This window comes from Vombatus ursinus, unplaced genomic scaffold (genome assembly GCF_900497805.2).
Source record: "Vombatus ursinus unplaced genomic scaffold, bare-nosed wombat genome assembly UNPS02014839.1, whole genome shotgun sequence".
Classification (NCBI taxonomy): Eukaryota; Metazoa; Chordata; class Mammalia; order Diprotodontia; family Vombatidae; genus Vombatus; species Vombatus ursinus.
Window position 1 is genome coordinate 5,213,316 of NW_020954617.1, and position 14,014 is coordinate 5,227,329.

The window sequence follows — 14,014 nt, forward strand, 5'->3', positions numbered from 1 at the left end:
TCCCATAAAGACTCCATTAAGAATCTCTTCAAGGTTCTGGAGGCTTTCATAGGATCACTGATTAGAACTGAAGAAACCCCAGAAGTCATCTGATGCAACACCTTCCTTTTAAAATGGCACACAGTAAATAGGCACTTTGATCAAGAGAGGTTAAGTAACTTGCTTAAGATCACAAAGACAGTGGCAGACCAAGGACTTTTCAAACTCAGGGCCTCTGAATCCAAATCCAACAGTTTCCCCACTATATCATGTTGTCTTCCTCTTGTTATGTTTGTGTTTCAGCAAATACCAATGTGCCACTCCATCTGCTGCCTCTCATTCTCACTACATGATCAGTTTATCCAATTATGCTTTGATAATGTCTTTTGTGCCACTTCTTACATGCTAGTTGCTGCTGGTAATATACTGTAGCCTGTTTAAACCCACCACACACATCTTTCCATTACCCTTTGTGTTAACTGTACTTTTAAATCTTTCTAAACTTGTAATAGCCTACTCTTAAGTGGCTGCTGAGGACACGCCATGATGCACCAGGGCTAAAAAGAAGCCCAAGGGAAGAGTCAAGACATAAAATGACAAAATGAAATCAAAAGGAGCAGAGCAAGAAGCAAGATGGTTCTATGGTTCAATTTAAATTTAAGAAACACATACTACTTAGTGAATTAATGAGAGCCTATTGTGAACAGTTTGTCAATTAGGCAGATTGGATTCCAATTTGATAGGCAGCCAAACAATGAAATAGATATACCTGGACAGACAGAAATGGAGGATGAAAGTCCAATCAATGTGTCCTAGCAGCATACGATGCTTTTGCCAAAAAGAGAACCTTCTATTTTATTCCAGAACTCTGCTCCCAAGGAAAACAATATGTTCAAAATTACAAATTCAAGATTTGGTTCTTCCACATCCTAACCACAGCAGTACAGTTTTATTTCTTCTTTCATTTTTCTCTCTCCTCCTCCTCATTATTTTATGGTACATAAAGTAAACTGATATATGTGCACAGTCATAATGCTAAATTGCTATATGTGCACAAGTATAATGCTTCTAGGTGTTTTTTGTTTTTTTAACTAAAGGGCCAATGGTACGTTTCAATTAAAATCACATGGATGAGAACTAGTTAAACAAATTATAGTATATAAATTTAATAGGAAAATTATTGTCCCATGAGAAATATCGAAACAGATGGTTTCAGAAAAAGCTAAGAAAACATGTATGAACTGACAGAGTAAAGTAAGCAGAACCAAGAGAACAATAACATTATAAAGAAAAACAGCTATGAAGACTTGAGAATTCTGATCGATGCAATGACAAACCCCAAAACTCTAAAAGACTAAAAGATGAAGCATACTATCTACCTCCTGACACAGGTCATAGACCCAAGGTGCAGAATGAAACCTACATTTCTGAACATGCCCAAAGTAAAAATTTGCTTTGCTCGTTAATGCAGATTTATTGATTTTTTTTCTTTTTTTTTTCCCAATAGTGGGTGGAGGAAGTGGGGATCAGAAAAAATAAATGCTTGTTATTTGGAGGGAAAAATTTTTAACCATCAAATAGAAATGGGATAAGAGAAAACCAAACTGGCTCTCTGAAAATACCCCTTTTCCCATCAATAACATGTTCATTCAGCTTTTATTTTATATTCCAATATTATCGTATTCTGATGGTTAACAAAAACAAAGCCAAAAAAAAAAAAAACCCTTGCATTCCTCGCTGATGGGATAATTTCAGGGTTTTTCTTTTATAGTAAAATCAAATACAAAGTTATAAGTCTTGGCACATAGATACATGTAGGGCAATCTGTGTTGTAGGGATAAATTACTCTAAAGAAATTGGTCCTAGTTTTCCCTTCAAATCAAGCATTTTATTTAAATAAACTTGTTTTTAAATTTTTAGAAAATTATGATGTTCTATGATTCAAAGGCATAAAGAAAGAATTGCCAGAAGAATGTTGTTGCTAAAGAAATGTGTTTTTTACTATTTGTGATAAGAGAAAGCTGGGAACAAAATGAGTACCCAATGACTGGAAACTAGCTGAAAAACACCATCTATGAATGTAATGGAATGTTACTGTGCCATAAGGAATGATAGAAATGAAAAATTTAGAGAAATAAAGGAAGATTTGCATGAAAGAACTCAGAGTGAAGAAAACAGAACCAAAAGAACAATATACATAAGAATTTAAACAGTATTTTTAAAATCTAATATAAAGGGGTAAAAAAAAAACTTCAAGTCAAATAAGTCAATTTTAGCACCATATTATTAAAGTTAAGAAATTCTTTTTTTTTTCCTATTAATAACTAATTTTCTCAGGGATAGTACTTACAAGAGAAGTGGGCAAGTCAGTCAATGAGCATTTATTATATGCCTACTCTGTGCATATAATACAAAGTGTTTGTTGGGTAGTGTCATTTGTACCAAAACAAAATTTATCAATACTTTTTTTTTTTTTAAAGAAATGAACATTTGGGGGCAGCTAGGTGGCACAACAGATAGAGCTCCAGCCTTGGAGTCAGGAGGACCTGAATTCAAATCCAGCCTCAGACACTTGACCCTTACTAGCTGTGTGACCCTGGGCAAGTCACTTAACCCCAATTGCCTCACCAAAAAAGCTAAAAAAAAAAAAAGAAAGAAAAAAGAAAAAGAAATGAACATTTGCAGTATGCTTTTTAGGTAGACTCAATGATTCTGTGCACAACTATGTGAATAAAAGAAATAGTAAGAATTCTTAAACTTAATTAGGAAGAGCAACTAGATCTGACCAAGTACATAATGAAAAAATTCATTTAAAAGTGTCCCAAAGGGAGATTTGTAAGAACTAACACAGAGTGAAGTAAGCAGAACTAAGAAAACAAAACACACAATGACCACAATAATATAAAGAATAAAAAAAAAAACAACACCAAATGGTATGTAACTATAATGACCAAGGCTGACCCCAAAGAAATGAGAAAATATTACTGTCTCCTTCCTTTCTTTGCAGAGGTACAGGACTATGGGTGAGGAACACTCCATATTCACTGTCAGACTCAGTTAATGAATTGGTTACTTTTGCTGAATTGATTTTCTTTTCTTTTTTTAAAAAATCCTTTGTTACAAAGAATGGCTCACTGGGTGAAAAGACAAACATTCAGACACGAAGTACTTACCTGAAAAAAGATATCAATGAAAATTAAGCACTTAAAAAACCACAGTATTCAAGGATTAATTCTGAAGCTATTTCAAAGAGATGAAGATTTCAGAAGAAAGGAAAAGCTGGTAAATACTGCATTTAGTAAAAATAACATAAAATAAAATAAAATAAAATAAAATAAATGAGAAGACACGAGTGCAACTTCTGACCCATGTAACCGATTTCTCATTGACATAAAATATTTACACACATATTCAGGGTATCACTGATGAAAATACTAGAAGGGAAATTTTCTGTCAATCTTCTAAAGCAGATCACATTTTTGGAATTACACAAATAAGAGATATAGAGAATATAAGATCCTACTCTATGGTTTCACTAATTTTTACAACTGCACAGTAGAAGTGCAAAATACAGCATTAAAAGTTCTCCTCCATCATGTCTTTAATACCAAAATCACAGAAGAATCATCACAAACACAACTACAGAAATTGCTTTGCTTAATTATCCATTAAGTAACATCATCAATCAAAGCAGTTAAACAGGAAGATTAAATACAGCTTAATTTAGTGGGAGAATGCTGGATTTGGAGTCAGCGGACCTGGGTTCAAATCCTAGTTCTGCTACTTATTACCTGTGTAAGCCTGAACAAGACACTTAGCTGCTCTGGGCCTCAGTTTCCTCATCTGCAAAATTAAATAATTATGTCCTCTAAACCTATGATCCTATACAGTAAAGTCCAGAAAAGGTAAAGATGTCCTATTAATGGCAAAGCTCTTCAAATGCTTCTATTTATGCTGACAACCTACTAACTCCATAAACTCTGAATACTATAAATCCCCTTCAATGAAATGGAAGTGACATAAAAGAATCTATCAATCCATTACGGAAAAAATAAAATGTATTAAAAGCATACATTGTCCAAATTATTACATTAAGCTAGATAAGCAACCAGTTGAATTGGACATCAGTATGTACACCCTGAACAAGTGTGGATAAGTTGGACTCAGAACTGAGCAGGAAAAGATCAGGCTGGAAGGGATCAGGAAAATTGAATAGTGTTGTGTTTTTTTTTTTTCAATTATCCCAAAATAAGAAACAGAAAGGATAAATGACTTGAAGTGGAGACTGTAGAAGGGAAGCTTCATGGTGAGCTCATAGCACAGTCTGGTCTCTTGATTGACAGGCCCATGATCTTTCTATTAGCCATCATTTCCTTCCCAGTTACCAGGGTGAAAAGGGGACCACCAGCAGATGAAGTAGGGGAAGAATGAAGGCACTGAAGTGTTATAATAGAAAGAGAATTGAATTTGGAGTCAGAAGACTTTTGTGTGAATCCCAACCACTATCTACACAGCCTGAGCAATTCAATTAATCTCTCTGAGGGTCCTCAGCTTCCTTATCAATTGGGAGGGAGAGAGCTGGATGAAATAATCACAAAGGTCTCTTCTAGTTCTAAATACCATTTGTAATATTTATTAGTGTTTCATGCAAATTATGACATAAAATTTTCAAATTAATTTTGGTGATCAATAAACTAAGTATTGTATGTCATTTTAAAGATGATATATACTCATATTTGAGGGGCAGAGCGATGGAAGTGGGGCAGAGTGCTGGGTGTAGAATCAAAAAAACCTAAGTTTAAATCCAGCCCCAGACACTTGTTAGCTGTGTGACCCTGGGCATGTCACTTAATCCTGCTGGCCTCCGTTTTCTCATCTATAAAATGATCTGGAGAAGGAAATGGCAAGCCATTCCAGCATCTTTGCCAAGAAAACCTCAAATGGGGTCATAAAGAGTTGGACATGACTGAAAGGACTGCCTATTTGCAGTTGACACTTTAAGTTGAGATAAGCTTCTACTCCTTTTCCTCTAAAAGGATGAAAAGAAGCTGAAGAAGTTTCTAAATTCCTGTCTAAAAAATCATTTTGTCCAAAAGTCAACTCTGTCAGAAAGGTACAAACCACATCATTTTGTCTAACATCAAAAGTAGAAACAGAATTCAAAGGCACACAACCTCCTTTTCCTACACTACATGCTACAAGCACTACACACTTATCCTATACAAGATCCTTGAAAACAGGAGATTGACCATGTAATCCAATTAAATCTCATACCTGGCAGCTCAGCATAGGAGTATGTTTCCTTTCCATGTGAAGACATTCATATGTTAATTTGTCTTTTCACCATTAAGGAAACAGGATCAGAAGGATCAGAACCTGTTCCACTTAGCACAGAGGATAAAAGTACAGGGAGAGACAGGAAGCTGTCCAGCTCCATGTGAGGAGTTTCATGGCTTTGGAAAAAGTAACAAAGTAACAAAAACCTCTGCTGAGGTTTTTGGTCTGGTATTTAACACACATGGTAAAATCTGCCCCCATATTTAAGACGTGTTAAAGAATTATTGCTCATGCACATCTAATGGGTTATTCTTCCTGGTACAAAGAGAAAGGGGGGAAAAAAGCAACACATTGACACAGGGCCTTGATTTCCAACCTCTGGTTGAGATCCAAATTAGGGTTGACCTATCAACATTTGTTATGAACTTCCTATGTGCTAGCACTGGGCTAAGCACTAGGTCTTTGTCTTACAGGTTCTTCTGGAAAAGAGGAAAAAAAAAACCTCCTCGGAGAAGAAACTGACCATATCTGGCCAACATTATTTCCCCGGCTATATACAAGGTAAATAGATTAAAGCCCAAAGGCCAGAGGCTCCACTCCTTACCAGGCACACAAAGAAAATGGAGCCAAAGCCACAAGCGGAGGGTCAAGACCCTACTACTGCAAACACCAATTCCTTCTTTTCAAGTTATTACAGGAGCAGGGGCAGCTAGGTGGCACAATGGATAGAGCACCAGGCCTGGAGTCAGGAAGATCTGAGTTCAAACCCAGCCTCACACACTTGACGCTTAACTGTGTGACCCTGGACAAGTCACTTAACTCCGACTGCCTTGCCAAAAAAAAAAAGGCAAAGCTATCACGAGAGTATAACATAAATATACACGAAGAATAGGAAAAAATAAAGCACATTTCTGCAGTTTCAGGTAAGACTGTATGGAAATACACCATGAAAACCAAAAGCCCAGGATTTATTCAGCCTGTGTGTTGCAGCCCCACTCCTTCGCTTGTGCAAGTCCGTCCGTTTGTCTGTACGTCTGTCTCTCTCATCTCTCTATCTCTCTGTGTCTCTGTCTCTCTCTCCTCTCTCTCCCTCTCCTCTCCACGCCCCCCCCCAAGCCTTTCCTGCTCACCCATCCCATCCCTCTCCCCAGCCCCCTAACAGGGCCCCTAGGATTTCAGCCGTCCCGGACCCCTGGCGGTGGGGGGGAGGGGGGAGCGAGACGCCCCCCCTCCAGTCTGGAGACGCCCCCGCAGCTCCCCACCTTTCTCGGTGACCACGAAACACTGCTTCACGGGCCCCACTTGACTGAAGAGACGCTCCAGCTGCGGGCTGCTGGCCGAGGCCGGGAGGCGGCCCACGAACAGGGTCTGTCCCGCCATCGGGCCTAAAGGCTGGCTCTGCGCGTGTTCAGACCCTCCAGGGAACCGTCCGCGGAACACGCGCACCGGGATGGGAAGGGTTCAGCGTGCCGGCTCCGCCATCTTGGCCGCGAGCCGGACCGGAAGAGCCCAGGCGAGAAAGGGGTCCGGGTGAAAGCGCGGAGCCTGGGAGAAAGCAGTTCCGGCAAGGCCTGGGCTGGCTCCTAGGCTGCCCCGAGGGGGCGTTGACCTGACCCTGCGCTGGGAACAGTTCCCGCCCCAGCCTCTCTGGTGTGCTCCAGTGCTTGCGCCCCCTGTTGGATCGGAGCATTTTTTTTTTCCTCCCTAGTACCTAAGTAACTGACGACTCCCTGAGCTCCAGCGTATATTTCCACCCCAGGTTGCATGGATGCCATGTGGCATCTGGTCACCCAACCCTGCTCATGGGAAGAACTAGGAAGGACCTTAAAGGTCAACATCCCCTTCCCTAGAAGGGGAAACTGAGGCCCAGAGAGATTGTCTTGTCCAAGGACACAGAGGGAGCATCTGGCAGAGCATGGATTCCAACTTGGGTCCTCTGACTCCCAAATTCAGGGATGGCAAACCAATTATCCAATGGACCCAATGGACAATAGGATCCATGGGGTCAAAAAGAGTTGGACACGACTGAATGACTGAAGGACAACAAGCTTTACTAAAGTCAAACAAGAGGTGGGAGTTGGACCCATACCCATGGCACACAATCTCACAGTGACAATATTTGGAGGAGGCATGTGATAAAGTGGAACAGCACCGACTTTGAAGAAAACTGGGGTTAAAGTCCCATCTGTTATATTTAACTACCTCTGTCACCTTAGGCAAGTTACCCTCCCAATGCCAAAGTAATCAGTAAAATGAGACAGTTGGGCTAAATGGCCCCCAAGGCCCCTTCCAACTTAGTTCTATGCTCACCCTCCTTATCACAGATATTTGCAACTTGTCTGGCTATTTATGAGATTGCACAAAGTATATGTTTGGTTGGTAGGTGGTACATATTGATTTTTGTTTTTACATACCCTACATCTTCTAATATATCTCTCCCCCTTTCCCATTCCTTATGTCAAAAAGTAAAAGAGAAAAATGGAACAGTTTTTACTTTTTTTTTTAATAGAACAGTTTAGGAAAAATATACACCAACTAGGTTGAACATTACATGCAGTGTTCCCTATTCATAGTCTCCTACCTCTGCAAGGAAGGAAGGAAGATGCATTGAACCAAAGTATTTAAAATGTAATAAAAGGAAACCTCTCTTGGCTTCAGTTTCCTCCTCTGTAAAGTGATGGGGTTGGATTAGATCAGAGGTTCTTTCTTAACCTTTTATTTTTCTTTTGAGGCAATCAGGGTTAAGTGACTTGCCAGTGGTCACAGAGCTAGTAAGTATCGGAGGCTGGACTTTAACCTTTTTTTATGTCATGGATCCCTTTCAGTCTAGTAAACTCTATAAACTCCTCAAAATAATGTTTTAAACGCACAAAATAAAATACACAGACATACAAAGGAAAACAATATACTGAAATAGCCATCAAAATATTTTTTAAACAAGTAAACTAGCCACCAAATTAAGAATCCTCAGATTAGATGATCTCAGAAGTTCTTCCAGTTCTAAATGTAGGATCTTATGACCAAACCTCTATTCAGATGCTATTTATTCAGAGAAAAGCACACGATATGTGAAACAGATGTTTACACCTATTGACATAATCACAATCAGAATAAGAAGAGATGGACAGACATGGACTTGAGTGAGATAAAGGAGATGAGGTTAGCCAGATATTCTACATGCATGAGAAATCCCCAGCACACACACACACACACACACACACACATGAATTAGCCCTCCAGCACTGAATAAATGAAGCATTTATTAATTTCTTACTATGTCCAAAGCACAATGCTAAGCACTGGAGAAACAAACAGAAAATACAATCCCTGCTCTCCAGGAGCTCACGTTAGGTTTCAGCTGTAAGTCAGATGGAACAGTCCCATGATCTTGAGGGTGCCAAAGCAAAGCAGATGTTAATACCTCTTCTTTAATGTCATTTCCACTGATGAAATCATATCAAATCATAGGGAATGTAAAAAAAAAAGATACTAAAACAAAAAAGCAAATACTTTGGTTTAGAGTCTCATAAATAGCCTTTTTTTTTCACTTGTGCATAAATTGGATTTAAGTGAGGCAGAGCTGCATGAAGTTATCAACCTCACTCTCTCTTGCAGAGTCATCAAAGTCCAGCGGCGGGACAAAAGGCGAGAGGCCTGGGATGAAATAGGGGCACCTAGGTGACGCAGTGGATAGAGCACCAGTCCTGGAGTCAGGAGGACCTGAGTCCAAATCCTACCTCAGACACATAACACTCACTAGCTGTGTGACTCTAGGCAAGTCATTTAACCTCAATTGCCTTGCCAAAAAAAAAAAAGAGGCAAGAGGCCTAGGATGAAATGGATGAGCATGGCTTCTTCAATGCCTGACCAAGCTCTAAGCACTCTACAACACCTACTTCAGCTGCCTTCATGGCCGTTGGAACAAATTGTTCTCATCTGCCCATTGTTCACACACTTGGTGTGACAACCCCCTAACTCACCCACAAGTTTGAGGCCTGTGGGTTAGCCCATATGCCACGATGGTTTTGTCAGGGTGCGGCTGCTGCATGTGTTACAGCTTTTTGAAGCCACAGGTGAAAGGTGGGTGGCAGGTGGACACCAAAGGTGGATAAGCAGCCTTGAAAGGGGCTTAGCAGCCCTCACACCAGAGATGCCAGTCCTCCTGAGCACCCCAATAAATAAATAGCCAGACAGCCTGCAGATGTTGAACCATTTGGCAGCACAGTAGATAAAGCACTAGGCCTGGAATTAGGAAGGCCTGAGTTACAAATCTGACCTCAGACACCTTCTAGCTGCATGACCAAGTCACTTAACCTCTGCCTCAGTTTCTTCGATTGCAAAATGGGGATAATAACAACACCTACCTCGAGGGTTGTTATGAGGATCAAATGAGATAATATTGGTAAGGCACTTCATGAATAAGCATTAATATGACACATACTAGGAGCTATAGAAATGTTTATTCCCTTCCCCACTGAGGACTTTGATGACAAGAACTTTTCTGGGTCTTCAGCAGCCGTGGCTGTAGCACCTGCAGCAGCAGTTACCAGGCTGCATTTCCACATGGGTTGCTTCCCAGGATGATGACTGAGGGCACTGGGCTGGAAACACTGCCAGTCACAAGGCTCTAGGATTCAGGGTCCTGGGCTGTCCCCATAGGGGTCTGAGGGGAGATGCTGATCAAGGTGGAGGGGGTTCTGATTTGACTAACCTGGCACATGTGCATCCTTCCTGTCCCTCAGGGTGCCTTACTGCTTTAGCTAGTTTGACTTGACTGCCATGTGTGTGGGGGGGGGGGCAGCTGCTGGGGGTATCTCAACTCATCTCCATGGGAGAATTGCTTATCCAGATGATGGCTCTGAGAGCTGGGCTGGAAGTAGGCTTGGTGCTCTGGGGTGGACTTTTCTCAGGGCTCGAGTGCTTAGCTGCCTTTTGGTGGAAGTTGGTCAGCAGCTGTTGCTGGTGATGAAGGGAAGATGGGCCACCTCTCCACAATGATTTCACCACTCAGTGATGGCTGTGGGAGCTGGGACAGAAGCAGGTCTCCTGATTTAAGAGGTAGTGCTAACCTAAGACCCTTAGATCCAAGATCCTGGACTGTCTCCATCAGGGCCTGAGGGGAGATGATGGTCAAAATGGTAGTGGTGGTTTGAGGCCTAGAAGCTCAAACATGAGGCTTCTGAAACCCGAAACAGCGACTTTTCTGTAGTCTCCACTACCTTGAAAGACCAGAATCAGGCCTGGAAAAATGATTATGAGTTGGCATATTCCACATACTGCCCCTATAGTGCTTAGCATAAAGCCACCATAGGCCCTATTGGCTTGCCTCTTCTTTAAAAGACATTGCAATATTGTCCATCAGAGGGCAGTAGCCACCCATAGGAGAGCACTGTAGACGCCCAGAGACTGACACATCACAACTGATTCTTCTGTATTTCCCGAGTCAGGCAGAGGACAGCCAAGCTCTTCGTCTCAATCCTCAAAGTCACTTGCTTAGCCTCACCCCTTTCCCCTGCTGCTTCACTTCTGGCAGAACAAGAGGCTCACTCAATTGGGAATATTCACTCATAAATCTCCTCAGGACACATGCAGGGTACTTTTATTAAATAGCAGCAGCAGCAGCAATACCCCAGCCCCACACCAATTCTCACCAGGCTGCCAGGGGAAATAAATGGTGAGCTACCTTCCCATCCATCATCATCTAGGAGTAAAACGGACTGGCAGAGACTTTCCCAACCATCCCCTTCCAAAGTCATAATCTTCCATCTATTCCCCTTTGGAAACCTAGGCTGGTTTGACCCATATTCTAAGTCTCAGACAGTTTGGGGCAAAAGAGTCCAGATTGGGACACAAATCAGACACTCCTCTTGAAAAGCTTCTCTGGGCAGGAAGCCGGGATTATGACCCAAGAGTGAGCTAAGGGAGGCAAAACAAAGTGCCTCTGCCTCTTGATTGGAGTCAATGAAGTTAGGAGAGTTCTTGCTGAGGTGACAGAAAAAAAAAAAGTGAGAAGATTTAACGTTCATAGATCTCAGAAGGAATCTCAAAGATCTTTTATTCCAACCTCTCAATTTTTTCAGATGAGTAAATTGAGGTCCAGTGAAGTCAACTAACTTGTCCAAATCAGGATCATACTGTTTGGTGCCCCCAACCTAGATTGACCCCTCTCTTCTCTATCATTGTCCCCATCCATCATCTTTTACCAGGGGTTCTTAACCTTTTTTGCGTCACGGACCCCTTCTCAGAATGTTTTAAAATACACAAAACAAAATAATGAATTATATTGAAATTGTTATCAAAATGTATTTTTACATGCAAGTTAAGAACTCCTGTCTCTTTGTATGACTAAGGAAGGAATGTATGTAACAAATTTACTGCTAGATTATAGACTCCCTGAGGGCAAGGGTTTTGTTTTACTCTTTTTTGGATCTCATCCAGCACCTCTACAGGGTGCTTGACACTTAAAGGGTGCTTGATAAATACTGGTCTAATTGAATTTGTGAGTAGGTAAGGGAAAAGGGCTAAAGGGAAAGAATACCTGAAATAAAGTACTTCCTGTAAAAAAAAAAAAAGTGAATGAATGCCCATATACCTAAACTTTGGAGGAGCCTGCCCTCATCTGTGAAAGATACTGACCAAGATAAGAACTGGGAGGAGACCCGAGGTGAGGAGTTAAGAACTGGAAAAGAAGAGGAGGACTGAAGACGGTGGGAAGTGGGGATCAGAGAAGCTTTCTCTTCATTCAAAATCCATTCTCTTAATCAAAAGCAGCTGAAACAAACCAGCAGCCCTGCTCTGCCTCTGCTACTATCCGGGTGAGAAATGCCTGTAATTCAGGGGCTGGCAGCTTTCTGGGTCCTAGGCCAAAGTAAAGCTGCAGCAGGATGTCTGAGCCAAGCCCTCACTCATGGAGGAGTCACAGTCCTCACTCCCCCACCCCCTCCATCCCTATCTGTCTCTATCATCCCCACCCCCAAGCACTGTTGCTCAGCATTCACCCCTTTGCTGACACCTCCCTCTGAGAGAACCAGGCCAGAGCTCTGCGCACCTCTTGTTCAAGGCAGATCTTTATCCGTAGAGATCAGGGCTCTGACTCTTTAATCTCATTCCTCTACTTCAGAGAGATTCTCTTCCGTCTTCCCCCCCCCCCTTTCCTTCCATTTCTCAAAGCCTACAGGAAGGAAAACAACTTGAATTCCTTTTTTTCCCATTCCTATGTATGCACCCTACAAGGCCTTTGGCCTTAACTAACTATGTAAACATGCGTGTTGTGTGTCTATGTGTTTCTGCCCTGATCCTGAAGTCTTTATTCAGGAGCATTGCTAGATTTTCAAATCGTGCTATATGTCTGATCCATAATTCTAATGTCATCAGATCAACCATATTTATAGTGCACTGAAGAAACAAGTCAAGATGTCCTTGTTAACTGTATTTCAGGAAAATACCAGATGGACCTTGCTCCAAAAACACTGATCCTCCTAGCAATATAGAAATTGTAGTATACCTTGCAGCTATATATTTGTATGCCTCTGTGTCTTTCAGCCTTATGACTTCTGTCCCATTGGTGAATGCGAAAAGAAGTTAAGAGAGAGGGTAATGCTGTCCCTGAGAGACAGAAAGAGAAATGCCCCCACAATCCTCTAATATATCTGTAGGTGGGAAGGAAGAGTGTTGCCACACTGGTGCTTATACTACTGTTGACATGTAAAGATATAGGAACAGACATAAGTCACTTATTTTTGTCTTAACATATATGTACACTGGTTGCCACATGGCATAATAGAAAGAGTTAGGAGGGAACTTATTTGAAGCCCCACCTCCAGCTAGATGTGTGACCATGGAGAATTCTCCTAACCTTGCTGAGCCTCAGTTTCTTCATCTGCAAAATGAGGATAACAGTACCTCACAGAATCATTGTGAAGACCAAATGAGAAAAATTCATGCAAAATGATTTGTAGACCTTAAAGTCCCAGGAAAATGCCAGCTATCATTAGGGAGAAAAGAACAGTTGTCACAAGGGTGAGGGATAACAGGATAAATTGGTGCCTTCACCATGTAAGGAGAAATCAAAAAGGTTTCTTGGACCCCAAGTAGAGAACTTTATGGGAACTTCACAAAGGATGGACAGTCACGAATAAGTTGTTATCTGTATCATTGATGGGGAGAGAGAAACTTCCAAAATCAATGAGTTCACAGATTAGAGGATTCCTAGTAGCAGAAGCAGGAAATCTCAATCCCAACCCATCAAATTCTCTGGTGATGCCCATGGACCTAATCCTTTCCTGTTCTTAAAGTGCTTTTGAGGGGAGACTGTCAGAACCTCCTGGTATTTACAGAGCTCCTGTTGGGTGCAGCCCTAATTAAGCAATGATGCATGACCCCAAAAAGGATGGTCATTGCCTTCTAGAATTGTGTTTCTGTCCCATCTCTCAGTCCCCATGCTAATAGGGATCAGGCCTTTGTCTCCTACAAGAAATTAATCTCCCAGAATCAGACCCTGTGGGGCAATTAAAGTAGATGAGCCCCAATCTGTCATCCCCATATGGACAGTCAGGAATTCCTCAGGAAGGTGTTTCCAGGAACAACTGGGGCCACCAGAAGAAACTCCAAACCCAGTTACGAGCTCAGGAGTCAAGAGTGGTAGAGCCAGGGTCCAGGATAAAACTAATAATTGCCTTTCTTCTCTCAACACATGGTGCTGCCACCACCACCCCTGCCCCCATACTTCTCCCAATTAATCAGATGCATCTCTTCAGAA

General features: G+C 41.6%; 1 protein-coding gene across 2 annotated transcripts in view; it reads right to left on the reverse strand.

Moving 5' to 3' along the window:
- The window catches only part of RBM28 (RNA binding motif protein 28), a 38,684-nt gene extending 31,929 nt beyond the window's left edge, over window positions 1-6,755 (reverse strand). For both annotated transcript variants that reach the window (XM_027840197.1, XM_027840196.1), the window contains exon 1: window positions 6,519-6,755. In XM_027840197.1, the coding sequence (XP_027695998.1) occupies window positions 6,519-6,636 (118 nt within the window). In that variant the 5' untranslated portion in view covers window positions 6,637-6,755. The remainder of the gene's footprint in view (window positions 1-6,518) is intronic.
- Between the last annotated feature and the right edge of the window lie 7,259 nt (window positions 6,756-14,014).